Genomic DNA, 14392 nt, shown 5'->3' with positions numbered 1-14392 from the left:
CTGTAGTATTTTATGAATGATTAGACACACTACTTATCTGCTTGACCATTATAAACATCTATCAAACAGCAAGGCAAGAGGTTACTTCAACCAGGGACTAGTTACCAGGGGGAACAAGCATTTCAGAAAGCCAAATTATTATTGAGCACTTTGAAATTTTATCTCCAAGTACAGCTGTCTGGCTCTGCATAAAGGTCCTGTGGGCAATGTGGCTGGGAAATCGAGTCTAAAATTTTTTGAGATGCACAGGAAGACACTCATGAGGTACGTGGATGTGGCACACATAGCAGGAAAGATGGCAAGAAATTCCAGGGCAGCAGGCCAAAAGGCAATCCCCAGTTGCTGAGTTTTCTGGGCCTGTGGGTCCTATCTGTGCCTTGTGCGTGGATCCATCATTGTACTTGAACACCTTCCTTCCCCTTTTATAGTTTACTCCTACTGTTGTGATTTAACAGCACAAAAAGACTTTTCCTTCTGTCAGGTAGGACTTTTATTGATCCAGCTTATCAACGGCACAGCTGTTAGGTAACAGATGATATCGTATTTAAATGAGGCCAGAGAGTATGTCCTGCAGATTCAGAAATCGCACTTCAAAGCTGCTGCTGTTCAGGAAGGACTACCAAAGCACCTTCAGGAGCTAAGCTTAACTGATATGAAAAAGTGTAATCTTACCTTCAAAAGTATCAACCATTCTGAAAAATGCAAGAGAGAAGGAGGATTTTCCACTGCCTGTTCGGCCGCAGATTCCAATCTGTGTCACAGAAAGCAGATGAACATCAGGTGAGCAGAAGTGGATAATGTCCGTATTTGAACTTAAGATGAGTGGACAGAGCTTTTCCAATCCACGTGATCCTCATGTCCTCCTGACAGTTCAGTCAGACTTGAACTGGCCATAACAGAGTCCCTAAGTTTGCTCTCTGTCTTTAGGGGTCTGAGCATTTAGGGATAAACCAAGGCCAGTCCTACATACAGGAACAATAGGAGAGTGACACAGAGGAACAGAAGGAGGGCTAGCCAGTGCTGCAGGCAAAACTTCAGATCCTGAGATGGCCTTGTTTAGCAGGAAGGACACAGGCAAACAGGACTAAGGAGGAGAAAACCAACAGAGAAAAAACAGAGACGCGATGAAGCAGAAGAGAAATGGGAATAAAGGCAAGGGAGCCACATGGGAATGATGGAAAGTAGGTCTAACAGTAAAGGGTCACTGTCACTTCTTTTGGCACTGTATGCTGACAGCAGGGCACTGGGATACTGAGAAGTGGTGTGTAGTTCTAACTTATCACTATAACTTATACCTAAACACACACAACTAAGAAACCCATAGACTCCCCTACAGTGTACTACATTCTTTTAGAGCAAAAATTCTGTAATTCAGTCATCAAAACATACTGTATGGTTTTTTCAACTCTGATTTCTGTGATGTGCTAGTCTAAAAAGCTTCTCAGAATCACTGCAGTTCTTCACCTTTTGTCCTGGAGAGATGTGGGCATTGACATGCTTTAGCACTGGCTTTAAGTTGCTGTCATATCGGACACTGAGGTTCTGGATTTGGATCTCCCCTCTGTCTGGCCAGTTCTGGGGAATCTGTGAGGAAGCTGTACCAAGAGCACAGGGGAAAAAAAACAAGGAACCAATCCTCTCATAATAAATTCATCAGCTCATTAAGTGATTTACTACATTTTTTCATGGTAATACAGTGCAAAAATCATTAAAATTTCAGCAAGCTCTTTCTGCATGCTGCACAAAACTGCACTTACAAAGGAGCCCTTCGTAATTTTCAGCTTCTGTTTTGAGAAGGCCATTGATTCTTTTCACCGCACCCAGCTGGATCTCCATGTCAGCCAGGTTACGAACCATCCAATTCAGATAGTTAGACACCTGATGTAAAGCAAATACACTGCTAAATTCCAGATTTTTAGTAGTTTGCATCATTTGACCAGCATGCAGTTTATATTCCTCCACAGTAATGCTTGTTCAGCCTTCATAAGCTGAAGTTGTGAATGAACTGTACAGTACACATCAACAGGGTGATAACAATAACTAAAGGTTAAATTTCCTAGCTGCAGTGCACAGATACTTTGGTACTATGGAGATCTGATCTACACCAACAGGAAAGAGGGAGGGGAACAGTAAAGACAGGTGAAAAGACATCATATTAGTAACTTAAGGTTTGACAGTCTAGAATGATGTACCAGGGCATAATTACAATTGATGCACTGAAAAAATATTCTTCACAATGGAAAACAATATAAAAAGATATGATGCAACTTGGCCATGTTTTGTTGGCATATTTGAACTAATACTACAATAAATATTTTATCTAACAACTGAAGAAAGCATACACTCAAATATGTCAACCACTGAATGTGAACTGAAGTTAACACATGGTTTCAGTGACGTTACAGTACCCACTATAGATGTACAGACACCTTCGATCTTCCTGTTCACCTTTGTGCCCTGAAGAATTACAAAAATATGTTTGGGAGAGACAGAAAGGGTCCTGAGATTCTTACCATAAGAGCATAGGTTAGTCCCAAGCCTACAAGTCCTGAAGAGAGTTTACTATACAGGCAACTGGTAATAGAAGTGACAGCTGCTATGAGTACCACACATGCTCCAATGTACTCCTGAAGGAACATGAATAAGCTCCATCACTGTAAGTCTACAAATGATTAAAATGTTCTCATAACTTTGCATACCAAATAACAAACCCATTGCACAGTTTGAAATACAGGCAGAAAACACCACGTAACTCCATACACACCCTGTCTAGGAACCCATTCTCATTGCCTTTAACATGGCTGTGCTGTTTGGAAAGGCTGTTGTACAGAGAAGGAGTTGTACCAACACTCCTAATCTTCTGGAGAAGTCAATACAGATATTTTAAGCATGTAATGGAGATGGCTGAAACTTGGAGCTGATGTTACCTGGGGTAGGAGGGAAACGCTCATGTGATCCAATCTGTGAGCAGATCCTCTCCGTGGCTGATGATGAACTGCTGGGAGGCACTGCTATTGCTGCTGAGTGGCTACAATCCACATTTGTTCAAACAAGCTGTTCTTGCACAGCGTGTATCTGTTAGTTGGACTGTGTCCACCCATGATGGGCTTTTGCTGCTTTAATTTAAATCATTAGTGATTTGACTTCCCACAGACAAGTCTTTGTTAAAAATATGTAACAGACTAGAAAATGAACCACATGGGAGGAAAACTGTCACTTGTCTATGTTTGTACTGTTTAGTGATCCAGGCATTGATCAGAATTAGGGACTTCAGGTGGTCTAGGACTGAACATATAAAAGGGTAATAACATTTTATTTAAGTCGTACTCAATATCTAAATTTAAGTAGCAAAAGGTACCAGCTAAAATGGAGTCCAAAATGCAGGTATAGAGTGTGACATGAAATATGAGGTACACTTAGCACATATAAAAGGACCCCATGTTACCATAACAGCGGTACTACACCTGTATCTAACAAAGTCTGATACAAATATCACCATCCACAACATAAAATTCCTTGATTTGCTTCTCAAGGAATTGTTTTTAATAAATGATTTCTCATGCCAGGCCACTTTACTGAGCATTCTAAGGAAACAGGCACCTAAGTATCTTTGGCATTCTTCAGATGACCCAAAATAGGCATAAACCTGTCTGCGTCCTTCTACTTATACAGAGAGCTTTCAAGATGTTGAAACGTTCCTGGGGAGCCACAAGGCAAAGGCCTGCTATTGCTGACTAACACAGTCCCATAAAGGCATTCTGGCTGGCGGCACAGCTTGACCAGCTCTGATCACTCTTTGCTCACAGAAGAGTCAATGTGACCTATAAAAACTATTCTTGTCTTGGAGAAACAGCTGCAGGCTATGGGAAAAATTTGTACTCCATTCAGTTTCCAGGATGGGTTGGGCACATGTTCATTAGAGAGATAGAGATATAAAGGGTAAAGGTATAGCTTCGAAACCCAGATGAGGCTGGATAACTGTTGGATGCCTCATCAGATTGCTTGGAATGAAGTAAAATAAATTCATTGTGCATACACAAAAATAATGTACTTGCCATGCGGACTTCCAGCCAGCGATTGGCAGCCGTAAGGAAAAGGGAAGCGATGTTGTTGGAGTCTGTGTATTCAAGAAGTTTTTGTCGAAATTTGGCCTCATACCTTAAAAAAAAAAAAAAAAAAAAAAAAAAAAAGGGGTCAGGCCTTGGGGTCTTGGATAAATGAAAAATAAAATTTAATTTCTGGGGTTATATGGTCATGGACAGCTTGACACAGCATCTAAATCAGCCTATCAATAATTCAGAGTGACATCTTCTGTAGACTTGTATTAGACACATGCAAACTGTATTTGTAAAATATCTTCAGGAGTAAATGGATGTTATTGCATTGATGAAACACTATATGGGACTTCTGGATCATGCTGGGCATTTTCTAAATGTATTTTATTACACAGTAACTAAGAAAGACAAATCTGAAACTAAAAACATTAAAAATATATGAGAGAACACATGCATGTACTTGTGAAAAGAAGTATTAATGCATCAGAACACAGTTCCTCTTCTCAATCATATAAGTGGAAGTTTTAAAATTTATGTTACTGCAGCACCTAGAAATTGTAACCATTTATGAAGTATAAATTCAAAGTACAGCCAGTCATGGTAGCTCCAGTGTTAGACAAGCATGTTTGTCCTTATCACTAAACAAATGGAGCACTTTGGAAAACAAAAGTTGAAGCACATGGTGCAACAAAAAGTTACAGACTGGAAAGAAATGTATCGTGTCCCCTCACTCCCCCATGAATTAGCCACAGAACACAAAATAAGATTAATGGCAAATAGGTCTGTTTACAGTTTATGATAGTGAATCTGCACCCACTCATCAGAATAGCTGCATCAATGAATTCTGCCTTGAAATCAGCAGATATGGAAGATGATTCCCTGTTACACCTATTTAGACTGGGGTCTTGGCAAGCATGCGAGTCAGTCAGTCACGCCTTTTAGGTGGGCATATTTATTTGCCTAGGTGTAAATTAATGTGATGTGTTAATAATAAAGTGTATCAATAATTATGTCTAATAATAAAGGAGAAGTCTGGCACAAAAGCTTTTTCCACGGTAGTAACAGAAGCTTGAAGGCCTGAAGATCTAGTTTAAGCACCCAAAGCTTGCCTTTTTCCCCACCTTTATTACATTAGTAAGTTAACAAACTTGCTAATCTCCCCCTATAAAACCTTGCCCTATTTATATCCTTAGCTATTATGGTGCAACAAGCACTACTTGTTTATAAACTCAGCTCTCCTTATACTGATATGAGAGAAAGATATGACAATGTTTTGTTTAAGTGTGAAGTACATAGCTTAGAGAAGCTTTCAAATTTGTTCACTGCAGAGTATCTTAATCCTTCTTCTGATTACAGTATAATAAAGTTACGACTTTACATAAATCATTTATGCTTCTGAGGATAAGAAATAAGTGCCACTTTGTGGAAATAATTTAGCTGTTGCACAACTTAGCCAATGTGCCAAGACATAAGAGACATGTCTGCTGTGTGCAATGGAGAATGGCCTGGGCTGGCTCCAAGTGTGTTTGCATAGCCTGGAGTGGCTGTTCCCAAAAGTGAGCATTAGTGTCACACAGCGTCCGAGCTAGTTAGCCCTGCCTTTCTCAGGATGAATTGCCCTCAGTGCCCTACCATACAGAGGTGGCTGTACTGCTTCTGGAACCAATTCAGTCACATTTAACTTTCATATCTCTATACCATGAGGTATTACGCGATGCAGATATGCCTCAGAAGATGTGAGGTATGCATCATGAGTCAGTCATGCATATGCACGTGGAACAGGGATTCAGACAAAGTTACCACTGTTGGTGGAGTACTGCAGAAATATCAGAAAGTGGCCCCAGATTACCAGGCCTCTCAGAATACAGATCGGTCATTGCAGAAGCCTTCACATTTACATTTTATCGATTGTTTAGCACCAACGCTATCTGAGGTGCCAGATAGCAGACTATAAATCAGGCCAGGGCATCTGCTGAAGGTGTATTTATAGCTGCAGCAGTAGCTGTCTTTCTGATCTCCCCCTGGATTTTTTTTTTTATTTCTTTCCTTATGCATTCTGAGTAAGTGCAGGACGAAGAGCTACCAAGAGTAAGGACACTCCATGAATAACTGGCACCTCCTAACTTAATGACTGGATTCCTGAATTAGTGTTATTTTTAGGGATGCTCAAGCTAGCAAGTCTAAACTCCACTGCTGCTAACATGTTAGGCAGCTGAAAAGCTACACAGTCCTAAAAATAGCTAGGTTACCAGCTGATGCGGGACACTGGCAGGCAGATGGAATACAGAACTTGCTGAACGCACATGGCTGTTTGGGTCAGAAACACATCAGTTACTGCAGGATTTAAGAAAAAGGAGGCACCAAACAATTCTTTTAACAGAGGAATTCATTTCAAGGTGACAGGAAGAATCAAGATGGAATGCTCCAAAAGACTGAAAATATTAGCTAGATAGCATTGAATATTATTTATTGCATCAACACCTGAAAATATACAGCCATAATACTCTAAAGATCCTGTTGATGAAGCAGAAGAATTTATGGATAAATGAGAAAAGCAACAATTAAAAGAGAAATTGAATTTCTTTAAAACTGAACATAGCCATAGCTACAAACTAAAGAACACTCTTGGCACTTAATGAATTAAATATCCAATAATAGTAATTAATAATGGAAAATACTATGCTGTTCTACCACTCTTCAGGAAGATACCTTCAGTCAATAAGAAACAAACTTTTAAATTGGTTGTTCTTTCATTAAGCTATCTATATCCTATTTAGAATAGTTTAAGAAAAGTTAAGTTTGTGCATTACTTCTATTATAAAATAAAAATTATAGGTTAGGAGGAATAAGCACTACTGTTTCAAAGATAGAATGGTAACAGTAATAATTAACCAACAAAATGTGTAGACATCTAGATGAGATGTGTGTGGAAGACAGTTGACTGCATTTGAGTCAACTGGGAAAAGACAAGGATAGCACTAGTGCAGGGAAAGCAGCTGGTAAGCTCAGCAGCAGCTTTACTGGCACCTCTACTAGTATCAGTGTGACTGCTGTTTTTGTAACAGATTGTCCTGGTTTCAGCTGGGATAGAGTTAATTGTCTTCCTAGTAGCTGGTACAGTGCTGTTTTGAGTTCAGTATGCGAAGAATGTTGATAACACACTGATGTTTTCAGTTGTTGCTAAGTAGTGTTTTGACTAAAGTCAAGGATTTTTCAGCTTCTCATGCCCAGCCAGCGAGAAAGCTGGAGGGGCACAAGAAGTTGGCACAGGACACAGCCAGGGCAGCTGACCCAAACTGGCCAACGGGGTATTCCATACCGTGTGTCGTCACATCCAGTATATAAACTGGGGGGAGTGGGGGCAGGGGATCGCCGCTCAGGGACTAACTGGGTGTCGATCGGTGGGTGGTGAGCAATTGCACTGCACATCATTTGTACATTCCAATCCTTTTATTATTGCTATTGTCATTTTATTAGTGTTATCATTATCATTATTAGTTTTTTCTTTTCTGTTCTATTAAACCATTCTTATCCCAAGCCACGGGTTTTGCTTCTTTTCCCGATTTTCTCCCCCATCCCTCTGGGTGGGGGGGCAGTGAGTGAGTGGCTGTGTGGTGCTTAGTTGCTGGCTGGGGTTAAACCACGACACAGATGCACAACCCAGGCACGTTATCAGGTATTTCTGGGCTGCTCCTGTGAGCTAATGTGGACAGAAAAATGAATCAAAACAGGCGATCAAAGACTTCGCCTCCAGCTTCTGTATTTTCAAGGTCAGTATGAACAACCACATTTTCAGCTAGCAATCTGAAAATAATTTAGAGTGCTACTGTATCCTCTGAAGTCACTAGCATGCACAGTTTATCTTACCAGGACATCAACTCATACACAAATTACTCTGATATAACAAGTTAGTGCATATTAGTTGTTCCATGGAAACTGTCCAAGCGCATAGTCTGCCACACCGCATGCTGCGGTAATTGCAAGCTAATTTAGCTTCTTAAATCACATATGCCCCCAAGTTTTTTTTCAGGCTGCGTGCAAGTGTATGAAAAGTTACCGCCAGGCAGCTGACACACATTAGCTTGTTTTTCTACAGTAATTCCTTCACATGCAAAATGCTTAAAGTTCTTCAATGTTTTGGAGTTCCCCCTTACCAGTGTTTTGGGGACTCTGGATTTTCCACGTGATCCAAATAACCATTACTTACAACTGCACAATTGCAGAACAGAATCAGAGGTAGATATTCAAAAGCGAGGTAATGTATGTTTCTTAAAAAACTATACCTGAAGGCTCGGATGGTGGTAAGACCTTCGACAGTCTCTGAAAAATGGGAGAGTAATGGTAGCTGAGTGCTGTCATCCAGCTGCTGCAGGTCCCTGGAAAGGGTTAGGAAAAGAATTCTGTAAAATGCCAGTTTTGTTGTGCAGTTATTCTCTTGAAACAGGCCCAGGGAGTGAAAGGGAATATTATCACAATAATTATATATGTAAGGTTCAGATAGATTGCAAGGCAGTGCTGCATGTCTCTGAGCAGGGAACGAAGAACCCAGGAGGGTTTTTCTGTTAAGATTTGAATACTAACAGTGCTGGAATTCAAATGGTTCTTTTCCCTTTGCTGCCTTCCTTTGTTTCTCCTATACTCCAATTTCTTATAATAAATTGTTTATTCATTTAAACACTATTCTGGCTTCAGATACTGCAAATAAGAGTTCAAGTTAAGCAGAAGGCGAAATGCAACCTCCTGTCTCCCCCCTCTCCATCCCCAGATGACAGCACAACTTCTCACTCAGCTAACAGTATAGCTCATACACTCAGTAGAGTAAATGTGAGCCTGTACTCATCATTATGCTGTGCTTCTCAATATCATGTTCAGTCATCAAACCAGTGGAAGCACATGTGGGGTGAAATTCTATTTAGCCTCAGTTCCTTCCAGCAGGAAGTAAATTGGTTGCAGACTCCCTCTTGATTCATGCATACATGAAGGGATAAATGCAGCATTGCTGCAAATGCTTCTTGAGTGCCACTGGGAGGGAAGCTGGATGACCTTAGAAGGAGAAAAATCATAGATATGTCTAAAATTTGCAACTTGTTAAAAACCAAAAGGCACCCAGAACAAGAGAGGATGCTTGTGCATGTTGGCTACTTAATGGGCAGCAGTACCATGGTTACACTGCATTCTCCAGCCTCTCCCTGGCTTTACAGATTTCCACTTCTACCTGGACAGGCAGACATCAGTTTCCCTGTTATGTCGCCACAATTTCTTGGACATGCCCAGCATGCAGCCTTTGGGGAGGACAGAATCCAGCTGGGTTTGTGTGTCCTGTGAACTCTAAGAAACTTTGATCAGGGACAAAGACCCTGCTCATGCCTCCCAGAAGTTCTGCTTGAAGAGCTGCAGACAAAAGCACTTGTAAAATGGCACATTTTCACTGTAGTAGATTCAGCTCCCTTTCAGACAGGGCCATGGCTTTGACAGGACCGAATTTAAACATGAAGTTCCCCAGAACTGCAATTCTGCAATACAATTGTGCATTGCAGAAGATGTTTCTGTTGCCAGAATGATACAGATTTATGCTCTTACCGTGATGCAACTCGGAAGTACTTCTGGATGAAGTAACACATGATTGCGAGGGGAACCAGGGCAATGAGAAACATTGGTGTGACGTATGAGATGACAGCAAGAGCAGATACACACAGCAAAGTGGAGCGACTCAAGCACTCCAGGGTAGCTGGAATGTGCTGTATAGATAAAGAAGAATAAGCACACAGAATCTTCCATAACTTACCAAGTTTAAAACAGCATTGTTTCATTTTTATTTCTCCCACTTACAAAAGGAAAAAAAAATATTGAGGATTTGAAGCACTAAACATACAGGCCTTCTTTTGAATTGACTCCTGGGTTTTGGGAAAGTCTGAAGGGACTTCTGTGGGGCTGCTTCATGTCTGCCATTGTGGACCACAATCCTCATGTCAGAGGATTACAGATGGGATGCAACAGATGATTTCAGTGTCTACATCGGTCCTATGAACTGGCAGTGCAGTCTGGGGTAAATGGTGATAATTTGAATTTCAGTCATTTCTATTTTGGGCAACAGCATTTGCCTTTTTCTCATTTCATTTGCTCATACGTGTCAAGTTAATGTGTTCACCCACTTCTAAAAAAAATGTAGATCCTCTTAATTTGGGGATATCACTGTTGATCTAATTTTGCTTCCCTTTTCTATACAGGGCATCTTAAATAAATGGTTTTTCTATGTCCTTTTAAGATGAGGAATTAATTCTGAACCTAGAAAATCATGATGCAAATTGATATAGTAGTCAAAATTATAGATCATCAGTAAATTTCATCTAAATGAGTGTAAAATAAATGAAAATCCAGTCTTTCAGACTGGGAAAGATAGTATAATTTGGCAGCTTGAATATATTTATTCACTACCTGGTCAATGGTATTGCAGTCAGCTGAAAATCTGTTCAATATACTTCCCAGAGGTGTTGTTTCAAAAAACCTAAAATGAGACAAGGAATGGGAAAGATTACAATACTGATACTAGAATAGTTTTAAATTTTTTTTTTTCTGTCTTCCTTAAGCTAGGTGCTGTATCAGACACAAGCAAATAAATTGACAACCACAGTAAGGTTTCTTATTTTTCCCCATAACCATGGCTTTCCATTAAAATGGCCATCTTGAATGTAATGCAACAGCAAGCATGTCCTCAGCTCCCTCTACTGCCTAAGCTACCCAAATCACATGATTACATTTAAAAAAAATCCTTTCAGATTTGCAATTTGAGGCCTCTTCAATTCATGAAAAATGCAAACAAAGTTAAATTGCAAGTCTTGCATTTTTCTGGGAATAGAAATGCATAACTAGGAACAGATGTTGGAATAACTTATTAAAAGACCTTTCCTTTGTATTTGCATATGCAAAATACAAACTTCATTATTGCTCTGTAATTGTTAATTGTTCCATAACTCATGTTGAATCTGAAGTCTAATTCTATCCTGAAAAAAAAAGAGTTTAAAAAAAAAATCCTGAGTTTTTCCATGTATATTATTTCTCCATAATTTCTGGGTCAAATACAGTTGGCTTAAAGATAAGAAGGTATTTTTCCTAATGTGCAGTAACAGCTGCAGGTTTGAATCAAACTACAACTTTCCTTTCATGCATCAGAAAGAAAACTTAAGCAGGACAAAGGCCTTTACCAGTATCTGTGCATCCCAGTGTACTCTGATGATGCCTGTGATGACACTTGTCTAAGCTCATTATCTTTCATAGGCTCTCACAATTGCTGCCTGACAGTATTTCCAGTGATTAAGATTATGATGCACACTATGAATTAACTGTACAACATATTGATCAATAATTGTGTTTTCTCTCTAATTAAAAACAACAAAGAGAAATTAAACATGCATGGAAGTAAATCTCTAAAGTTGCAGTCAGGCAGGAAAAACAGTTGACTAGTGTCTAGGAACTCGAGCAGACTGGGTACCATTTTCAAAATTGCTCAGTAGTTTGATACCTGGTGATTTTCAATGACACATTAAAAAAAAATGTGATTCACAGTAACTTCTTAATAAAAAACTGTGCTTAGAAGACTGCCTTGAAGTAAGGAACACAAAATGACTACAATACAATTTGCATTACAGTCAGAGGAATACCTCATTGGAGCCAAAATAATTTTATTTAGTAAAGAAGAATGTAGCTTTTTGGTGACTTTCAAGCCAGTCCACTCCACCGCTATTGATGTGACCAGACATAATGCAATCCCAAGACAGCAGAGAATGCTGAACACTTTTGAATATGGAGAATGGTTGAAATCCTAAGAAACAAAGAAAGAGTAACAAAATTATTCACTGTAAAGTATGTTTAAAATTTATTAAAAATGCAGGACTGAAAAAATCTAAGGAGTAAATCCTTTTTCCTCCCTAAATTAAACTGCCAGTGATTTTCAACCATCTTAAACCATAGTTTATTATCCTTTGGACAGAGGACTGTTTGCATGAAAATAAGAGATTAATCAGAAATTTAAAGTCATAGAATACTACAAAAAACCCTTAAAAGATATATTTGATAATTTAATCTGAAGGAAGAAAAAACATCTTCAAAGCATTTATTACAGCTTTGTTGTTTTGGTCTATTTTTTGAATAGGAACAGAATATAATAGTTTTTATTTTGAAATACTAATTTCATATTAAAACCCAGCATCAATAAAGCATATTTTAGAGATGAAAGTATGACTCCAGTGAAATCATACATGCACCTCCTGAACATTAACATGCATTATTTTCAGGCACTAAATCCCAATAAAGAAAACAATCCCACTTCTAACAAAATCCCTCCACTACTACTTTATACATACAGAGTAACCTGCTAGGTAACACTGTGGTCAGTTCCATGTGGAATTCACACAAAAACCAACCAAAAAAGTGTGCTCATCGTAAAAAAAAATAAATAAATCTGCGTTTCCTGTACGTTACAAAACCTGAAAGCCCTACTTGCAGGGGGAATGCAACAGTACAGGAAAAAGAAAAAAGAACTACAATATCAAAATTACTTTAGAGACCAAGGTTCAGGCATATCAGCTAGACGACGAAAATACAACAAATCTAGGAGAAGGAGAACAACTGCACAAAACTTAACTGTCAGTTTCATTGCACTGTGTACCTGAAGATGCATTAACCTTCAAAATACTCTGGAAAGGCTCTACTACTAGAAATATAGCACATCATATGCAAATCTTGGAGCAGAGGTTAACAGTGGCAGATCACCACTGGTTAAATCATAAAAGGAAGGTGAACGAGGTGTTGCATACCTCACAGTCGGAGCAGTTTTTCAGCTCTAGCTCTGTCTTCACAGAAATGGCCTCTGAGGTCCAGCATGCCAGGCAGTAGTCGATGGCCACCATTACCGTGTGCTTCAGCAGTTGGGACAGAACCAGCAGCGGCAGAAGGAGGATTCCTGCTGCGCTGAGGTACTTGCCACAGGCTCTCCAGGGCATCTTTGCTCTCTGATGCAGCACCGAAGACAGGTTGTCTTCATCATCACTTTCTGTTACTTCTTCTGCAACGTGCAAGAAAAAAGTACAGCCACACTGACTTAATCATACACACCTTTCGTAGGGACTGGCAAGTGGCAGCTACAAAACAGGTCTTACCATGCAAGATAAAAAGTGGCTTTAAGGTGAAATTAACTGTTCACACATGCACATATTAACCTGCTAAAGTTAGTAGTAATGCATGCTAAAAAAATGCAAAAAACCTTAGCACTAGGCAATCAATGCCTTCAGCAATGTTTTTGAAAAAAAAAAAAAAAAGTACTAGCTTGATAAAATGAATTGTAATTCTTTCCTATGTAAAACTTTAAACAAGTGTGCTTAGCTATTGACAGGTTTGAGGCTCACCCAGTATAAATTATTCAATATTATTCCTCTTTCATTATCAAAACATGTTCAAGTATAAGAAAAAAACCTCAAAAGTTTGGAGGAAGCTATGATTTCCGAATGCTTGAAATCACTGTAGTCCAGAGGTAAAATCAGTGGAAATAGCACTTTTATGAACCACGACCCACCTGAAAAATGATTATTTTCTTGCCAGTTTGAATAATGTTAATTCTTTCTAATATAATGCAACTGTGAAACAGTAATGTAGTGGTACTGGGCTCAAAGGGTGCCCTTTTACCTTCATCCTCTTCGTCATCTTTCAGCAGAGCTTCACGGGAATACATAGTCCTCCGGAGGTTCGTTCTTTCCAAAACAGTTTTTCTTTCAATAATAGTCTCCTAAAAAAGGGACAGTTCATGTGTTTTCAGCCAGAGAATGACTAAAATAAAATTACTAGCTATAACAAAATTTGTTTCCAATCACAACATCAGTGAAAAATAAAAGTGAGAATCTTACAGCAGGCAGTCATAAGTGATTGATTTGCTACCTCTGTGTAAAACCTAAGGATATAAATTAAATATCTGACATTAATTTCAGGTTGTCAATCCCAACCCTCTTGGAATCTTAACTTGGACAGATATCACTGAATTAATAAGAACTAAGATTAATATCTCATTCTTCCTGTGTTATAGTATTAAAGACAAAATGTGTTAATGATTTAGAGAGCTTGATATCGGCGCATCTGAAAAACTTCTACCCAATGCAATGAATAAATTCAGGCATATTTAGAGAAGCAGTGGTCAGTATTGCACATTACCAATGCTTTTCCTAAAATGGCCCTATTTATTACTCCTTAGACAAGAATATTTTGATAGGGCTTCTTATCAAGAATGGATCAGAGGCAACAGTATCAAGATATCCAGATGGAGGAATTTCTTTTAATAGATAAATAATAAT

The 14392-nt window shown here is 39.0% G+C and overlaps 1 protein-coding gene across 4 annotated transcripts in view; it reads right to left on the bottom strand.

Moving 5' to 3' along the window:
- Positions 1–14392, bottom strand: part of ABCC8 (ATP binding cassette subfamily C member 8) — an 80953-nt gene that overhangs the window by 8115 nt on the left and 58446 nt on the right. For 3 of the 4 annotated variants that reach the window (XM_069803732.1, XM_069803734.1, XM_069803733.1), the window contains 11 exons: positions 13734–13833; positions 12869–13116; positions 11714–11874; positions 10491–10560; positions 9636–9793; positions 8339–8431; positions 4056–4158; positions 2514–2627; positions 1758–1878; positions 1465–1595; positions 673–751 (listed from right to left, as the gene is read on the bottom strand). In XM_069803732.1, coding sequence (XP_069659833.1) covers positions 673–751; positions 1465–1595; positions 1758–1878; positions 2514–2627; positions 4056–4158; positions 8339–8431; positions 9636–9793; positions 10491–10560; positions 11714–11874; positions 12869–13116; positions 13734–13833 — 1378 coding nt within the window. The remainder of the gene's footprint in view (positions 1–672; positions 752–1464; positions 1596–1757; positions 1879–2513; positions 2628–4055; positions 4159–8338; positions 8432–9635; positions 9794–10490; positions 10561–11713; positions 11875–12868; positions 13117–13733; positions 13834–14392) is intronic. The other variant, XR_011328121.1, reaches the window with a different exon arrangement.

This window comes from Haliaeetus albicilla, chromosome 16, assembly GCF_947461875.1.
Source record: "Haliaeetus albicilla chromosome 16, bHalAlb1.1, whole genome shotgun sequence".
Taxonomy (NCBI): domain Eukaryota; kingdom Metazoa; phylum Chordata; class Aves; order Accipitriformes; family Accipitridae; genus Haliaeetus; species Haliaeetus albicilla.
The sequence above is the reverse complement of the archived record's forward strand: the minus strand, read 5'-3'. Positions and strand labels throughout refer to the sequence as shown.